The sequence below is a fragment of the Schistocerca piceifrons genome, chromosome X (genome assembly GCF_021461385.2).
Source record: "Schistocerca piceifrons isolate TAMUIC-IGC-003096 chromosome X, iqSchPice1.1, whole genome shotgun sequence".
Classification (NCBI taxonomy): Eukaryota; Metazoa; Arthropoda; class Insecta; order Orthoptera; family Acrididae; genus Schistocerca; species Schistocerca piceifrons.
The window spans coordinates 728,699,733-728,719,461 of NC_060149.1; the positions used below are offsets into that span (position 1 = coordinate 728,699,733).

The window sequence follows — 19,729 nt, forward strand, 5'->3', positions numbered from 1 at the left end:
GCACGTAATGCAATAAGCTAAGTAAATAATAAATAAATAGTTACTATTTACCAATATTTTCGTTCCTTTACTGTAACTCATCATAATCCCAAGAAATACAAAAGCGGACAGGCATTTCATGAAAAATAATCAGTTTTGTGGTAGTACATTCCTGTGAGCTACGTCTACAAGAAAATTTTGATAAATCAGTGATGAAGAGTACAATGGTGATAAAGATCCTACAGATCGTACAGAGTACGAAACCTTTTATAATTAAATTCCCGGCGGGGTCAGGGATTTTCTCTGCCTCGTGATGGCTGGGTGTTGTGTGCTGTCCTTAGGTTAGTTAGGTTTAATTAGTTCTAAGTTCTAGGGGACTGATGACCATAGATGTTAAGTCCCATAGTGCTCAGAGCCATTTGAACCATTTTTTTTAAATAATTAAACTGCTTAGGACAACCAGATTTGTGACACGTAGTTAGCAGATGGAAAAATCATTTACAGTAAGTCAACTCCCTGTTTAAGGAAAACGTTAAACGGCCGTTAATATACACAGCACAGTCCATGCGACAAAATAAAGAAAACTTGAACTTCAACTGCGTGACACGGCAAATAACATGTATCATGAATAGTGAGATAGCACCTAAATCTTGAGACGAAAGTTCCTTTAAACTTTGTTCGGAAGTCGAATTCTGTGAGTCTTTTACATCAATGACAAAGGAAGAAAAATTCTTGCTATAGAGCCGACCAAAGAAAAATCGACTCAAGTCAACTAAGCGGCGCTAGTAAGCGTTTCATTAGTGAACCGCAACGAAATTCTGTGAACTTTATTTTTTCCTTGTGTTCCACGCTTACATAGTGAGCCATTAACAGCTGCCTACGTCTGAATCTCCAGTGCTTGAAACATCTAAACACTTCCATCGAGCGAGCAGTTACTTTTAACTGTCGCTGTCGAGAGGGCCAGCTGGAAAGTGAGGCCGTAACGTTTAAGTATCCAACCATTGCTCAAGAGACTCGGCGTTACGGAATGACGAAAGGTAGAAGTCCACATAATTCAACAGACGGTGTCAGAATGCGACTGGAAGTTTTCACGCTTGAAGAATGAATCTGTACACCATGTAATCTTACTGACACAACATGGTCGTAACAAAAATAGAGCAACCATTCCGTTATGAGCTCAGACTTGATTACAAGGCAGTATACAGTGATGAGCCAAAAAATTATGACCACCTGCGTAATTACTTACTTACTATCCCGACTTTGAAACGAAATCATTGCTGATTCTGCGTATTAGGGATCCGACCGTTCTTTGGTAAGTTTGTGGACGTATGTGGCATTAGATCCACAGGTCATCTAATCCGCGTAAATAACGGGCCGCTGACCTGCATACGCGGTGATGGCGCCCAATAACGACCCAGATGGGTTCCATAGGGTTTACATCAGGCGAATTTGGTCGCCGGGACATCAACGTGAGTTCCCTATAATGCTCCTCAAAACACTATAGCACGCTTCTGACTTAGTTGTTGTTGTTGTTGTGGTCGTCAGTCCTGAGACTGGTTTGTTGCAGCTCTCCATGCTAATCTATCCTGTGCAAGCTCCTTCATCTCCCAGTACTTACTGCAACCTACATCCTTCTGAATCTGCTTAGTGTATTGATCTCTTGGTCTCCCTCTACGATTTTTACCCTCCACGCTGCCCTCCAATGCTAAATTTGTGATCCCTTCATGCCTCAAAACATGTCCTACCAACCGATCCCTTCTTCTAGTCAAGTTGTGCCACAAACTTCTCTTCTCCCCAATCCTATTCAATACCTCCTCATTAGTTACGTGATCTACCCACCTTATCTTCAGCATTCTTCTGTAGCACCACATTTCGAAAGCATCTATTCTCTTCTTGTCCAAACTATTTATCGTCCATGTTTCACTTCCATACATGGCTACACTCCATACAAATACATTCAGAAACGACTTCCTGACACTTAAATCTATACTCGATGTTAACAAATTACTCTTCTTCAGAAACGATTTCCTTGCCATTGCCAGTCTACATTTTATATCCTCTCTACTTCGACCATCATCAGTTATTTTGCTCCCCAAATACCAAAACTCCTTTACTGCTTTAAGTGTCTCATTTCCTAATCTAATTCCCTCAGCATCACCCGACTTAATTCGACTACATTCCATTATCCTCGTTTTGCTTTTGTTGATGTTCATCTTATATCCTCCTTTCAAGACACTGTCCATTCCGTTCAGCTGCTCTTCCAAATCCTTTGCTGTCTCTGACAGAATTACAAGTTTTTATTTCTTCCCCATGGATTTTAATACCTACTCCAAATTTTTCTTTTTTTTCCTTTACTGCTTGCTCAGAATACAGATTGAACAACATCGGGGAGAGGCTACACCCCTGTCTCACTCCATTCCCAACCACTGCTTCCCTTTCATACCCCTCGACTCCTATAACTGCCATCTGGTTTCTGTACAAATTGTAAATAGCCTTTCGCTCCCTATATTTTACCCCTGCCACCTTTAGATTTTGAAAGAGAGTATTCCAGTCAACATTATCAAAAGCTTTCTCTAAGTCTACAAATGCTAGAAATGTAGGTTTGCCTTTCCTTAATCTTTCTTCTAAGATAAGTCGAAAGGTCAGTATTGCCTCACGTGTTCCAATGTTTCTACGGAATCCAAACTGATCTTCCCCGAGGTCGGCTTCTACTAGTTTTTCCATTCTTCTGTAAAGAATTCGTGTTAGTATTTTGCAGCTGTGACTTATTAAACTGATAGTTCGGTAATTTTCACATCTGTCAACACCTGCTTTCTTTGGGATTGGAATTATTATATTCTTCTTGAAGTCTGAGGGTATTTCCCCTGTCTCATACATCTTGCTCACCAGATGGTAGAGTTTTGTCATGACTGGCTCTCCCAAGGCTGTCAGTAGTTATAATGGAATGTTGTCTACTCCCGGGGCCTTGTTTCGACTCAGGTCTTTCAGTGCTCTGTCAAACTCTTCACGCAGTATCGTATCTCCCATTTCACCTTCGTCTACATTCTCTTCCATTTCCATAATATTGTCCTCAAGTACATCGCCCTTGTATAAACCCTCTATATACTCCTTCCACCTTTCTGCTTTCCCTTCTTTGCTTAGAACTGGGTTTCCATCTGAGCTCTTGATATTCATACAAGTGGTTCTCTTTTCTCCAAATGTCTCTTTAATTTTCCTGTAGGCAGTATCTATCTTACCCCTAGTGAGACAAGCCTCTACATCCTTACATTTGTCCTCTAGCCATCCCTTCTTAGCCATTTTGCACTTCCTGTCGATATCATTTTTGAGACGTTTGTATCCCTTTTTGCCTGCTTCATTTAATGCATTTTTATATTTTCTCCTTTCATCAATTAAATTCAATGTTTCTTCTGTTACCCAAGGATTTCTATTAGCCCTCGTCTTTTTACCTACTTGATCCTCTGCTGCCTTCACTACAGGCACGGAAAATTGTACTGCTGAAAGAGGAAATCGTCGTCGGGTAGGACATCCAGCATGAAGGGATGCCGATGGTTCGCAGCTGTCAGCGTGTCTTTGATTACTACCACAGGTCCCACCCAAACGTAGAAGAATGTCTCCCATAGCTAATACTGTTCGCACCAGCCTGCGTCCGTGTTGCGCCGCACGTTTCGAACTGCCGTTCACTTCGATGGCGGCGTTTGTGGGGACGACCAGCGACCTAGTGTAACAAAAATGTGATTCACTCGAAGAGCGGACACGTTTCCATTATCGACGGTCGAGTTCCGATGGTCCTGTGCCCACTGCAGTCGTAATTGATGATGTCGTTGGGTCAACATGCGAACACGTAGGGGTTACTGCGGTGCTTCGTGTTCAACGGTGTACGATGAACGGTGTGCTCCGAAACACTTGAGCGTCAACAAGCAGTGTGCTCTTTCCGCAGAGATGTCACAGATCACCATCTATCCTTTACAGAGCGGACAGGCCTTCGAACCGCACGTTCTGTATAGAGTCGTAGACATCAAACGATTTATCGCCTAGTGGTAGTTTCACTGTCCTTATACCTCTTCCTGTAGATACTCGCGACGGTTGCACGTGCACAATCGACCACCTGCGCCGTTTTAGAGATACTCATTCACAAGCTCTGCTTAATAAGAATCTGCCCTTTGTCAAAGTCGCTTATCTCAATGGATTTCCCCCACTTGCAGCCCGTGTTTGCTCCGCTTACATACTATTCTACATCTACATGGTTACTCTGCAATTCACACTTAAGTGCCTGGCAGAGGGTTCATCGAACCATTTTCATACTACTTCTCTACCATTACAGCCGGACGGAGTGGCCGTGCGGTTCTAGGCGCTACAGTCTGGAACCGTGTGACCGCTACGGTCGCAGGTTCGAATCTTGACTCGGGCATGGATGTGTGTGATGTCCTTAGGTTAGTTAGGTTTAAGTGGTTCTAAGTTCTAGGGGACTGATGACCATAGCTGTTAAGTCCCATAGTGCTCAGAGCCATTTGAACCATTACACTCTCGAATGGCACGTGGGAAAAAATAACACCTAAATCTCTCCGTTCGAGCTCTGATTTCTCTTATTTTATAATGATTGTCATTTCTCCCTACGTAGGTGGGTGTCAACAAAATATTTTCGCATTCGGAAGAGAAAGTTGGTGATTGAAATTTCGTAAACAGATCTCACCGCAAAGAAAACCGCCTTTGTTTCAGTGACTGCCACCCCAACTCGTGTATCGTATCAGTGACACTCTCACCCCTATTGCGCAATAACACGAAACGAGCTGCCCTTCTTTGCACTTTTTCGATGTCCTCCGTCAATCCTACCTGGTAAGGATCCCACACCGCACAGCAGTATTCCAGCAAAGGACGGACAATGTAATGTAGATTGTCTCTTTAGTGGGTTTGTCGCATCTTCTAAGTGTTCTGCCAACAGAGCGCAGTCTTTGTTTCGCCTTCCACACAATATTATCTATGAGGTCTTTCCATTTTAAGGTGCTCGTGATTGTAATTCCTAGGTATTTAGTCGAATTGACAGCCCTTAGATATGTGTGATCTATCGTATACCCAAAATTTATCGGATTTCTTTTAGAACCCATGTGGATGACCTCGCACTTTTCTTTGTTTAGTGCTTTGTTACCGCATCAAATGCCTGCAACGCCAGCAGCCGGCATATAGCGTCGCGGTGAGCAGTGGTTATAACGTTTTGGTTTATCACTGCAAATTGCCAGAAACATGTACTAACGATTTAGACCTAATGCTGTAAATAACAATCTCGTGCAATGAATCGCGTTTCGTTATTACGTGTTCATTTAGTAAGCGCGAAAGCTTCACAGAGATGCTGAACTTACTCCAGTGGCAGACGCTACGGGAGAGACGATCTGCATCACACTGTAATTTACTGTTAACATTCCGAGAGCTTACATTCTTAGAAGCGGCCAGCAATATGTGGTTGTCTTCTACATTTATTTAGCGAAAAACTATGAAGTAAAATTAGAGAAATTCGTGCTCAGACGGAGGCTTAGCCGGCCATTGTGGCCGAGCGGTTCTAGGCGCTTCAGTCTGGAACCGCGCGACTGCTACGGTCGCAGGTTCGAATCCTGCCTCGGGCACGGATGTGTGTGATGTCCTTAGGTTAGTTAGGTTTAAGTAGCTCTAAGTCTAGGGGACTGATGACCTCAGATATTAAGTCCCATAGTGCTCAGAGACATTTGAACCATTGAACGGGGGCTTACCAACAACTGTTCGTTCTAAGGACAGTTCGTGACTGAAAAAGGGAAGGGTGGAAGTAACAGTAGTACACAAAGTACCCTACCCCAAACACTATAAGGTGGTTTGCGGAGGACAGATACACAGCGTGTTACAAAAAGATACCAAAAAACTTCGTGCAGCTGAAGAAGGTGTCATGAGGTATAAATTGAGGATGGGAACCCGTGTCCGGAAACTGACGGACCGTAGGCGGAACTTCTCACAATGATCTATATCTACATCTACATGGTTACTCTGCAATTCACACACAAGTGCTTGGCAGAGGGTTCATCGAACCATTTTCATACTACTTCTGTACCATTCCACTCTCGAATGGCGCGTGGGAAAAAGGAACACCTAAATCTTTGATGTTTGTTATTCAGTGATTTTGAATGACTGCCACGATCGCTGGTGGAGAACATGGGGCTAGCCGCTGCGGAGATAGGCCTTGTCTCCTATGGATGTCCTGTTACCTCGGTGGATGGTGGTTTTGGACACAGGTTTGGATCCAGGAGTTCTTTTTTTTTTTTCATGTACACCGAAAAACATTGGAGATTTTAGAGGGTTCCAGGAAGAAAATGAACTGTATAGAATACGAGGCCCATCTACACAGCAGGTAGCTCCATCTGCTCGAGAGTCGCGAACACTCAATAGCAAACAACATTTCGAGACGCTCCGCAGATGGTCCGTCAATGTGCAAAGTCACGTTAGCTGCCGAAAGGGTGGCTACTGGCAGGAGCCGCCGCCTATAACTTGGACGTCCTGTAACGTCATTGAATGACGTTTCCGGATATTGGTTCCTATCCTCAATTTGTTCCTCATGACACCCTCTAAAACTCTACGAAGTTTTTCGGTAACACACTGTAGATGTAGGTGATTGACAACTCGTACATTGCGATGAGGCCTAGAGGAGTGAGCCCAACTAGGTCGTAACATATGACAATATTCAGCATGTCTTGCCACTGGAATGAAAAACCAAATGGCTCCAAGCACTATGAGACTTAACATCTGAGGTCATCAGTCCCTTTGACTTAGAACTACTTAAACCTAACTAACCTAAGGACGTCACACACATCCATGCCCGAGGCAGCATTCGAACCTGCGCCGTTCCGGACTCAAGCGCCTAGAACCGCTTGGCGACAACGGCCGGCACTGGAATAAAACCGAGAAATGTTATGAACTATTGATGGGTATCCGTTGGAGCGACGAGATCTGGTCACGCGAGAAATGTATTTCTCGTTAGGCCTAAAGTGTTTAGATTGCTGTATATTTCATCTCAATTACGAGTGCACTGGATTCGACTTCTAAAGTTTCTACATACTGTAGAGAACTGAAGACACATCACACATCTTTCTGCTCAGAAACAAAGGAATTAATGTAAATCTTTTTTCTAGGTGCTTCCCATCTTATATCAGTTCAGTATTACTGAACTTGTAATCGTCTGCCGGCCGCTGTGACCGAGCGGTTCTAGGGGCTTCAGTCCTGAACCGCGCTGCTGCTACGGTCGCAGGTTCGAATACTGTCTCGAGTGTGGATGTGTGTGATGTCCTTAGGTTAGTTAGGTTTAAGTAGTTCTAAGTCCAGGGGACCGATGACCTCAGATGTTAAGTCCCATAGTGTTTAGACCCATTTGAACCATTTGTAATCGTCTAGTGCATCTGGTATTTTTAGTTTTCCTACTGACTGCGTGACATTAACTCTTGATTGAGATTTTGGTAAGATCAAATTGCAGATCTGGTCTATATCTTCTCTTGTATCTCCGTTTTGGATGACTCTACGCCATGTACTTTGAGTACAGTGGCTTGAGGAGTAACTATGTAGATGTCGGTCTATGTTGAAGTCACCTACGTGGATATCCCACCCAGGCATTTCACTTCTCCAACCCTATCACAAGAGAGGCCTGAATCCTGCTAATGAGGCAGTGCTGTTTCACTGAATCATTTCCGAGGATCCCAGTGGTGTTCGTTATAGTTTCCAATGCTGTAGGCATTCGTACCAGCGCTTCCCTGGAGCTGTATGATTAATAAGTGTTCGTCGTGCGGCTGAACGTGGTTAAGTGGGCAGTTAGCGGCAGTAAACTGAAACCGTTGTTCCTAAGAAACAGTAGAGTATGAACGTCGTTGTACTATAAGGGACACTATTGTCGTATTAAGTATCGCTGCGCCATAGTTGGCACCACTTGCAAGAACATTGGTCTGTTCACTCGCTACTACGCCTCGTACATACACGGAGCTCAAAGGGAGTACACCTATCCAGCTTCTTAATATTTTCACGCAGGATGCAAGATAAAGTAAACAAAAATTCTAACCAAGTAAATGTGGACCATGCTGTATGAGATAATTCAATTTTCCTCTCGAATGATTTCTTTTATCTCATCATACATTGTCTCAATCTCTGCATCAGCTGCGGTGCTAGTTGGCATACAACCTTCAACGACTATGGTGGGTGTTAGCTTCCTGTCTGTCTTGGTTACAATAATGTGTTCACTATACTGATCGTAGTGGCTTACCCGCATTCCTATTTTTTTATTCATTATTAGACCTACGAAACCTGTCTAAAAAGTATCCGACCTTTGGCCAGAAAAAATATTCCGAATACCTGACGGGGTTGGGACACTAATCCTGTTCAAAGGTGGCCCCTTGTGCTTGCACACACTTAGCCCACCGATCCTTACGCCGCTGGAAACACCTCTGGAAGTCTTCTTTGGGAAAGGTGTTCAGTTCCGTCGTCGTGTTCCGCATTATCTCTCCGTCGTCGTGTTCCGCATTATCTCTTCTCTACTCTCAAAACGGGATCCTTTCAGTAGCGTCTTCAATTTTGGAAAAAACCAGAAGTCGCAAGGAGCCATGTCTAGAGAGTAGGCAGGTTAGCGAACGGCTGTAATTCCATGTTTGGCCAAGAAATTTTGGATCAAGTGGGATGAATGTGCGGAAGCATTATCGTGATGCAGTTGCCAGTTTTTCGCCGTCCACATGTCTGGTCTTTTGTGCCGAACTGCGTCACGGAGAACATCTTGATAGTACTCCTTTGTCATTCTTTGTCCTTCCGGTGCTTATTCGTGATGCACAATTCTACGGACATCAAAGAAGACAGTCAGCATCACCTTGATTTTGCATCGCACTTGCCGTACTTTCTTCGGCCTTGGAGACTCGGGATGCTTCCATTGCGACGACTGTCTTTTTGTTTCTGGGTCGTACCCGTACACCCATGACTCATTTCCAGTTATCATGGTGTTCAGAAACGCAGGATTAGTGTTGCTGGTGTCCAGAAGGTCCTGTGCAACATCAAAACGTCTTTTTGTTCTGGCGACAACAACTAGGGCACGAATTTCGCAGCCACTCGGTGCATGTTCTAACCATCACACAAAATTGCATGTGCAGAATCTTTACTCACTCCAACCTCTTGGGCAATCTCCTGCACACACTGGATTCGCATTCGGGAGGACGACGGTTCAATCCCGTCTCCAGTCATCCTGATTTAGGTTTTCCGTGATTTCCCTAAATCGTTTCAGGCAAATGCCGGGATGGTTCCTTTGAAAGGGCACGGGCGATATCCTTCTCAATCCTCCCCTAACCCGAGCTTGCGCTCCGTCTCTAATGACCTCGTTGTCGACGGGACGTTAAACACTAACCACCACCACCAGCAGCAGCAGCAGCACCACCACCACCACCACCACCAATCTCCTGCACAATCAAACGACGATCTGCCATCACCACATTTTGCCTCCTATCAACAACAGCTGCACTCCGAGCAGTTTGGGGCCTGCCAGAACGCTGGTTACTCTCCGCTGATGCGCGGCCACTTTTGAATCGGTTGAACCACACTTTAATTTGTGTTACACACATCGTATCTTCTCCGAATACCTGCTGAATCTTACGAATTGTTTCGCTTTGAGAATCACCAAGCTTGACAAAATTTGATGCAGTATCTTTGCTCAACACGTTCAGTCATCTTGAGAGAATCGGCAATCCGACGAACACGTAGTGTAGCACCTCACTCAGCGACTGACGCGCTGGAAGGCGGGGACAAAATTCACGCATGCGCATAAACGTCTCTTCCTTTACTGTTTACAGTGGCGCCGCGCTATCGTCTCTATTTTGTGCGCGAAAATCAAAGGTCAGATACTTTTTAGACAGACCTCGTACTTCTGCGTCACCGTATCTGATTTTGTATTTTTAACCCAGTACTCAGCTGACCAGAAGTCTTTTTCCTTCTACCACCATACTTCACTAATTCCAACTACATCTAACTTCAGCCTACCCATTTCCCATTCTAAGTTTTCTAGCCTACCTACCTGATTAAGAGATCTAACACACCCCGTTTCCTCCCGTAAAATTCCAGATTTGTTTTTCCTGATAACGACATCATCCTACGTAATCCCTGCCCGGATAGGAGACTATTTTACCTTTAGAATATTTTACCCAATACGATATCATCATCATTTAACCTTACAGTATAGCTGCAGGCCGTCGAGAAAAATAATGGCTGTAATTTCCCCTCGCTTTCAGCCCTTCACAATACCATCACAGCAAGGCCATATTGACTGATGTTACAAGGACAGATCAGCCAATTATCCAGTGTGTCGTCCCTGCAGTTACTGAAAACTCTGCTGCCCTTCTTCAAGGACCGCATATTCGTCTAGCCTCTTCACGGATATCTTCCCGCTACGGTTGACCTACGGTACGGCTATCTGTATCGCTGAGACACGTAAGTCATCTCTCCTCGACAAGCTCCATGGCTCTTGGCGGGGTTTTTATCTTACGTAATCGAATTTTAAGATTTTATTCGGTAAAAATTTGTTTTCTCTGCTGGACTGCTAACTGGAGGTCATCTTCACTTCATTGTATGTTTACTTTATAACCTGCAAATAGCAGAGGGTTGCAACTTGAGACAGCGAAGCGGGAAGATCGACCGAGCAATATGCATGGCTTGTAACATCTCAACCGATATTGAGAACAGAACAAAAAATTCGGAGGCATTACTTTTCAGCACGCCCCCGTAGATTAGTATGTTTATCTAATTTAATTGCTGGATAACTATCTGTTTTCCTTTCAAGAAAATACGTAATTCGGCGGAAGATAGCAAAAACAACTAAATAATTATATACCTGCCACATCTGAAATCAGAGCTACGACACGAGTTACGATTATGATAATGATGTAGATAAATCATGCACAAATTTCAAGCAGTATGTGAAACTATAGACAGGGCATGCAGAGACAAAACCTGGAAAGAAAAGCTACAAAATTGTTTTTTTTTTTTTTTACTTTGGCGATAACATACGAGATGTGTTAAGGCGAGAGATAGATAGACGAAAAGAAATATAACAGCACAATACAAGCAGCAGAGAAAAATGCATGGAGAAGGCATGGCTACGCAAGAAGAGACTTCATTAAAAGTGGAAACTTTTGGAATGGGTTGAATGTACGTGCCAGTAAAGAGCAAATAACATAATACAGAGATGGGTAGAAACATCAAGTGAATAGAAAGGGAGGTGGAAAACTATCCAGAGAAAATCCTGAGCTACAGCCTGAAAGGAAGGAGCGACATAGGTCGACCAAAGAAACAATGGATATAAGCACTGCGAAAACGGAACAGGGTAGCTGCCTAATTCATGAATGTAAGACGAAGACTACTATTCCCTGAACCAGAGTTGTGCATCTGTCTTCGACTTTCTTGCTACCAGATACTATTGCGCTAAATGATATGTGCGTACTTCACGAAAGTGTAAATAATTTAATTCAAATAGACTTTCCTGTAGCACTAATACTAAAGAATTTACGTAGTTTAATTTCAGATAGTTTTGTCAGTACCCCTAATGTAAGGTGTCAGTTTAACTGCATCTCTTACGCATATTTATCACTGTATCTTAGTGCTTCGTTGTCACTGAATTTCTGTGACATTTAAATTCGTCACTATAGTTAGTAAACGCAGGATCAAAAATAATGCTCACCGTCTGTAAAGAAAGATGTATTTTTTTACTGTGTAACATGACGATGAAGAATGGATTCTGTTCATTGCAAGACAGTCGGCTTACGACGCTTCCTTCAAACTTGATGGAGCCAGCCGGAATAAACAAGTGTGAAAGCTCTTTTCTGAACTTCGTTGAACTCATACTGCTTCGAATATCTGAAAAAGAAAACAATTTTATCTGGAATATTACAGGAAATAAAAGTACCTAAACCATTATGAACATTACCCCAAAAATGCAAAATATCAAAAATGCATTATACAATAGCAATATTATTATTCTAAATGTGTTTCATGTGCCATGTTAAAAAGTAATCTGGACGAAAAAAAAATGAATCGGGAGGTTTCAGACATCAGTCCAATGACATTACGGTGTTTCACTAATCATACTCCTCCCGCTAAGATTTGTACACAACAGTTTCTCTCTGAACTACGTACTGATGCGAACAGTTTAATGTGGTACCTGATCTGCTGCACAATTTATAATTTTTCTAGTACGTATATCCCTAACAAAGGGTGTCATATAACAGGTTATAAATCGTCCTGCTTTCGAACCCCCGATTCTGATTTGGCTGAAAAACATTATTCCCTGAAGCCACAGAGATATTTCCTTCTTGCCAGTCCACGGGTACACAACTGCGCCCAATCTGGTAGCAACTTGATACATCTGCATTCTGCATTTCTGTAATATGAGAAATAAGACACATGCAAGTTTGAGCATGTCAGCAGGTCTCGATGTGTCTGAGAGCTTGCTGACTAAGCATATGTCCACATCTTACAAAGGAACCTCCCCATCGCACCCCCCTCAGATTTAGTTCTAAGTTCGCACAGTGGATAGGCCTTGAAAAACTGAACACAGACCAATCGAGAAAACAGGAAGAAGTTGTGTGGAACTATGAAAAAAATAAGCAAAATATACAAACTGAGTAGTCCATGCGCAACATAGGCAACATCAAAGATACTATAAGCTCAGGAGCGCCGTGGTTCCGTGGTTAGCGTGAGCAGCTGCGGAACGAGAGGTCCTTGGTTCAAGTCTTTCCTCGAGTGAAAAGTTTAATTTTTTATTTTCAGACAATTATTATCTGATAAACTCTTATGTTTTCATCACTTTTATGGGAGTGATTATCACATCCACAAGAAAACTTAAATCGGGCAAGGTAGAAGAATCATTTTACCCACTCGCCAAGTGTACAAGTTAGGTGGGTCGACAACATATTCCTGTCATGTGACGCACATGCCGTCACCAGTGTCGTATAGAATATATCATACGTGTTTTCCTGTGGAGGAATCGGTTGACCTATGACCTTGCGATCAAATGTTTTCGGTTCCCATTGGAGAGGCACGTCCTTTCGTCTACTAATCGCACGGTTTTGCAGTGCGGTCGCAAAACACAGACACTAAACTTATTACAGTTAACAGAGACGTCAATGAACGAACGGACAGATCATAACTTTGCGAAAGTAAAGAAAATAAGTTTTTCACTCGAGGGAAGACTTGAACCATGGGCCTCTCGTTCCGCAGCTGCTCACGCTAACCACGGGACCACGGCGCTCCTGAGTCTGCAGTCTCCTTGCTGTTGCCTATCTTGCGTATGGAATACTCCGTTTGTATATTTTGCTTATTTTTTTAATAGTTCCACACAACTTCTTCCTGTTTTCTCGACTGATCTGTGTTCAGTTTTTCAAGGCCTATCCACTGTGCCAACTTATAACTAAATCTGAGGGGGGTGCAATGGGGAGGTTCCCTTGTTAGCACAGCCACTCTGACATTGCACACACGCAGCCCTCCTGCCATCCCCTCTGCCTCCCTCGTCGCCACATGTTTTGTTTTGTTCTGTTCTGTTTGGTGCCAAGTGGGGTGCGGTGCAAGGAAGAATATGGCAGGCTTTGGGTACACTCTGATTGGGTGTTTCGTTTTTAATATAGGTAAGACACTAGGTTATTGGTGGTGGTGGTGGTTAGTGTTTAACGTCCCGTCGACAACGAGGTCATTAGAGACGGAGCGCAAGCTCGGGTTAGGGAAGGATTGGGAAGGAAATCAGCCGTGCCCTTTCAAAGGAACCATCCCGGCATTTGCCTGAAACGATTTAGGGAAATCACGGAAAACCTAAATCAGGATGGCTGGACACGGGATTGAACCGTCGTCCTCCCGAATGCGAGTCCAGTGTGCTAACCACTTCGCCACCTCGCGCGGTCACTAGGTTATGACTGAGAGAGTGAAATATATGTGTGATGCCTTACCCTTTCTCTGATTCGCGTATTTCCAAGAAAGCTGAATGTAGTACTTAGCTCTCCTACTTACACTGAATTTGTTACCGATGAACGTACATTAGCCGGCCGGTGTGGCCGAGCGGTTCTAGGCGCTACAGTCTGTAACCGCAAGACCGCTACTGTCGCAGGTTCGAATCCTGCCTCGGGCATGGATGTGTGTGATGTTCTTAGGTTAGTTAGGTTTAAGTAGTTCTAAGTTCTAGGGGACTGATGACCTCAGCAGCTAAGTCCCATAGTGCTCAGAGCCATTTGAACCATTTTTTGAACGTACATTATTTCTGTTTCAGAAAATAATCAGACTGTACCATAAGAGTAAGGCACCAAAAAGTATTCTGTTCTTTCTTCTAACAGAGTTTCGAATCATTCCCTCAAGGGCACTTTCTGGTATTTAGATTTTTGTTCCTTGGGTTTTGCAGAGACAAAATAAAATGTTGTATCATGCTTCAACAATAAATCCAGGTACACCATCATCAGAAAAAGAAAGGTAAGGATTTAAGGCGCCGAGGTCATTAGAAATGGACCATAAGCTTAAATTAGTAAATCTGGGAGGGAAGTCAGGTGTTCCCTTGCCTAAGGACATGTGTTTACTCAAAAACCACGTTCTTGAAACATACTCTATTCATTTTTATTGTACCCAAAACTGTGGTGAATTAGCCTGCCTTATGCTGAGGTTGCAGACTTATTACGAGGGTTGGAAATTAGATAGTGGCAACTATTTATTCACAACAGATACAAAAGAGTTACATGTTTACACCTGTTACCGTCCTTCAAAGTAGTCACCAGCGTTGTGTAGAACCCCTTGCCAGCGATGTGGAAGGCGTAGTATACCGATAGCTGAGCCTGTTCTGTTAATGGTGCGAATGGAGCGGTCTACTGCCTGTCGAATCTCTGGAACAGTTCTGAAGCGAATGCCACGAAGTGGTTCCCTCATCTTCGGAATCAAATCAAAGTCACAAGGACTTAAGTCCAGGGAGTATAGTGGATGATACAGTACTTCCCAGTCCCATGGAACAGAGCAGCCACAGCTTGCGCTGCATGCGCCCGCGCATTGTCGTGCAAATTGATGGGTGGGTTGCGCAGAACGTGTCACCGCTTCTTTCGCAAAGCTAGTCGTAGGTGATGCTCCATAAACGAACAGTAATACGAGCAGTTCTAGGCGCTTCAGTCCGGAACCGCACTGCTGCTACGGTCGCAGATTCGAATCCTGCCTCGGGCATGGATGTGTGTGATGTCCTTAGGACTACTTAAACCTAAATAACCTAAGTCTAGGGGACTGATGTCCTCAGATGTTAAGTCCCGTCGTGCTTAGAGCCCTTTTTGAACAGTAATACTGTGCATTGACGGTCTGCCGTGGAGGAACGTAATGCGTTGGGATAAAACCATCACAGTCGTACACGAGAATCACCATAACTTTCGCCATACTGGGGCTCTGACGCACTTTCAACTTTCTCGGCGACCCATAATGACGCCATTCGTTGGACTGGCGTTTCAGTTTTGGCTTCGTGGCATTCGCTTTACAACTGTTCCAGAAATTCGACAGGCAGTACACCGCTCCATTCGCACCATCAGCAGAACAGGCTCTGCTATCGGTATACTACGCCTTCCACATCGCTGGCAAGGGGTTCTACACAACGCTGGTGACTACTTTGAAGGACAGTAACAGATGCAAACATGTAACTCTTTTGTATCGGTTGTGAATAAAGAGTTGCCACTATTTAAGTTCCAACCCTCGTAAATAAAAATTTCAGCTACGCAGCTAAGTACGTCTCAATCTTGATATTCGAGACACGTGACAGCGGAGCGACGGACATGGAGAAGATTTCTACTCCACATTATCCCAGGGTTTTCATATTATTAGCTGAAGTAGGGCAGATATGGCAAAGACATATGCATCCCACGAATTCTATCTGTAAGATGCAATTTCTGTACACAATAATTGCATCCTTTTACAGACCTCCCATTTCAGACGATACAATTGCTGAAAAGTTCAAAGAGAACTTGAGTCTAATTTCAACAGCGTTGGTGGTGGCTTCAATTTACCCTCGATATGTTGGTTGTATACCTGGAAGAATCCTGGAGATACTAAAAGGTATCAGATAGATTATATAATGGTAAGACAGAGATTTAGGAACCAGGTTTTAAATTGTAAGACATTTCCAGGGGCAGATGTGGATTCTGACCACAATCTATTGGTTATGAACTGCAGATTGAAACTGAAGAAACTGCAAAAAGGTGGGAATTTAAGGAGATGGGACCTGGATAAACTGAAAGAACCAGAGGTTGTAGAGAGTTTCAGGGAGAGCATAAGGGAACAATTGACAGGACTGGGGGAAAGAAATACAGTAGAAGAAGAATGGGTAGTTCTGAGGGATGTAGTAGTGAAGGCAGCAGAGGATCAAGTAGGTAAAAAGACGAGGGCTAATAGAAATCCTTGGGTAACAGAAGAAATATTGAATTTAATTGATGAAAGGAGAAAATATAAAATGCAGTAAATGAAGCAGGCAAAAAGGAATACAAACGTCTCAAAAATGAGATCGACAGGAAGTGCAAAATGGCTAAGCAGGGATGGCTAGAGGACAAATGTAAGGATGTAGAGGCTTGTCTCACTAGGGGTAAGATAGATACTGCCTACAGGAAAATTAAAGAGACCTTTGGAGAGAAGAGAACCACTTGTATGAATATCAAGAGCTCAGATGGCAACCCAGTTCTAAGCAAATAAGGGAAGGCAGAAAGGTGGAAGGAGTATATAGATGGTTTATACAAGGGCGATGTGCTTGAGGACAATATTATGGAAATGGAAGAGGATGTAGATGAAGATGAAATGGGAGATAAGATACTGCGTGAAGAGTTTGACAGAGCACTGAAAGACCTGAATCGAAACAAGGCCCCGGGAGTAGACAACATTCCATTAGAACTACTGATGACCTTGGGAGAGCCAGTCATGACAAAACTCTACCATCTGGTGAGCAAGATGTATGAGACAGGCGAAATACCCACAGACTTCAAGAAGAATATAATAATTCCAATTCCAAAGAAAGCAGGTGTTGACAGATGTGAAAATTACCGAACTATCAGCTTAATAAGTCACAGCTGCAAAATACTAACACGAATTCTTTACAGACGAATGGAAAAACTGGTAGAAGCGGACCTCGGGGAAGATCATTTTGGATTCCGTAGAAATGTTGGAACACGTGAGGCAATACTAACCTTACGACTTATCTTAGAAGAAAGATTAAGGAAAGGCAAACCTACGTTTCTAGCATTTGTAGACTTAGAGAAAGCTTTTGACAACGTTAACTGGAATACTCTCTTTCAAATTCTGAAGGTGGCAGGGGTAAAATACAAGGAGCGAAAGGCTATTTACAATTTGTACAGAAACCAGATGGCAGTTATAAGAGTCGAGGGGCATGAAAGGGAAGCAGTGGTTGGGAATGGAGTGAGACAGGGTTGTAGCCTCTCCCCGATGTTATTCAATCTGTATATTGAGCAAGCAGTAAAGGAAACAAAAGAAAAATTCGGAGTAGGTATTAAAATTCATGGAGAAGAAGTAAAAACTTTGAGGTTCGCCGATGACATTGTAATTCTGTCAGAGACAGCAAAGGACTTGGAAGAGCAGTTGAACGGAATGGACAGTGTCTTGAAAGGAGGATATAAGATGAACATCAACAAAAGCAAAACGAGGATAATGGAATGTAGTCGAATTAAGTCGGGTGATGCTGAGGGAATTAGATTTGGAAATGAGACACTTAAAGCAGTAAAGGAGTTTTGGTATTTGGGGAGCAAAATAACTGATGATGGTCGAAGTAGAGAGGATATAAAATGTAGACTGGCAATGGCAAGGAAATCGTTTCTGAAGAAGAGAAATTTGTTAACATCGAGTATAGATTTAAGTGTCAGGAAGTCGTTTCTGAAAGTATTTGTATGGAGTGTAGCCATGTATGGAAGTGAAACATGGACGATAAATAGTTTGGACAAGAAGAGAATAGAAGCTTTAGAAATGTGGTGCTACAGAAGAATGCTGAAGATAAGGGGGGTAGATCACGTAACTAATGAGGAGGTATTGAATAGGATTGGGGAGAAGAGAAGTTTGTGGCACAACTTGACTAGAAGAAGGGATCGGTTGGTAGGACATGTTTTGAGGCATCAAGGGATCACAAATTTAGCATTGGAGGGCAGCGTGGAGGGTAAAAATCGTAGAGGGAGACCAAGAGATCAATACACTAAGCAGATTCAGAAGGATGTAGGTTGCAGTAGGTACTGGGAGATGAAAAAGCTTGCACAGGATAGAGTAGCATGGAGAGCTGCATCAAACCAGTCTCAGGACTGAAGACCACAACAACATGTTGGTGAAAATACATGTTTAAATTAGGAGGTACGCACAAAACATCATCCGAAATTGTGCCAAACTCATTCTCTCCAAATTATTTCGTGCAGTTAATTCATGAACCCAGTCGACTAGTAAAGGGTTGTGAAAAACACTTGAACTCTTAGCAACAAAGGATGCTGAGATAATAACAAGCATCAAAACGGATACAGGGATTAGAGAACACAGGGTTGTTGTAGTGAGACTGAATATCGTAACTCCCAAATTCTCCAAAAATAAACGAAAATATACCTGTTCAAAAAATGGGATAAAAATTCCTTTGACGCCTTCCTGAGAGACAGTCTCTATTCCTTCCAAATTAACAATTAATCAGATATGGCTTGAATTCAAAGAAATAGTATCGACAGCAACTGCGAGATTTATACCAAATAAATTAAAAAACGACGGAGCTGATCCCGCTTGGCACACAAAATGCGTCTGAACACTGTTTCAGAAAAACGAAAAAAACATACCGAATTTAAACGAACACAAAATCCTCAGGATTGGCAATCTTTTACACAAGCTCGAAATTTAGCGCGGACTTCAATGCGAGGCGCATACAATAGTTTCCACAACGAAACTTTGCCGGCCGAAGTGGCCGTGCGGTTAAAGGCGCTGCAGTCTGGAACCGCAAGACCGCTACGGTCGCAGGTTCGAATCCTGCCTCGGGCGTGGATGTTTGTGATGTCCTTAGGTTAGTTCGGTTTAACTAGTTCTAAGTTCTAGGGGACTAATGACCTCAGCAGTTGAGTCCCATAGTGCTCAGAGCCATTTTAATAAAAAAAAAAAAAAAAAAAAAAAAAACAACGAAACTTTGTATCGAAACGCGGCAGAAAATCCAAAGAGATTCTGGTCGTATGGAAAGTATGCCAGCAAGACACAGTCAATGCCTTCTCTATGCGATAGTTATGCAAATACGGTCAACGTCAATGCTGCTAAAGCAAAGTTACTGAACAGTCTTCCGTAATTCTTTCACCAAAGAAGACGAAGTAAATATTCCAGAATGCGAATCAAGAACAACTACCAAGACAAGTAAATTGGTAGTAGACATCCTCGAAGTAGTGAAGCAACTTAAATCACTCAACAAAACAAAGTCTTCCGGACCAGACTGTATACCAATTAGGTTCCTTTCAGAGTATGTTGATGCAATAGCTCCATACTTAGAAATCATATACTCGTACAACTTCTCGCTCGGCGAAAGATCCTTACCCAAAGACTGGAAAGTTGCACAGGTCACACCAATAATCAAGAAAGGCAATAGGAGTAATCGACTAAATTACAGGCCCATATCATTAAGGTCGGTATGCAGCAGGATTTTGAAACATATACTGTGTTCGAACATTATGAATTACCTCGAAGAAAACGATTTATTGACACATAGTCAGCACGGATTCAG

General features: G+C 43.0%; 1 protein-coding gene across 1 annotated transcript in view; it reads right to left on the reverse strand.

Moving 5' to 3' along the window:
- Window positions 1-19,729, reverse strand: part of LOC124722679 (glutamate receptor ionotropic, kainate 5-like) — a 229,794-nt gene that overhangs the window by 131,442 nt on the left and 78,623 nt on the right. Inside the window, exon 3 of the mRNA XM_047247822.1 lies at window positions 11,684-11,859. Coding sequence (XP_047103778.1) covers window positions 11,684-11,859 — 176 coding nt within the window. The remainder of the gene's footprint in view (window positions 1-11,683; window positions 11,860-19,729) is intronic.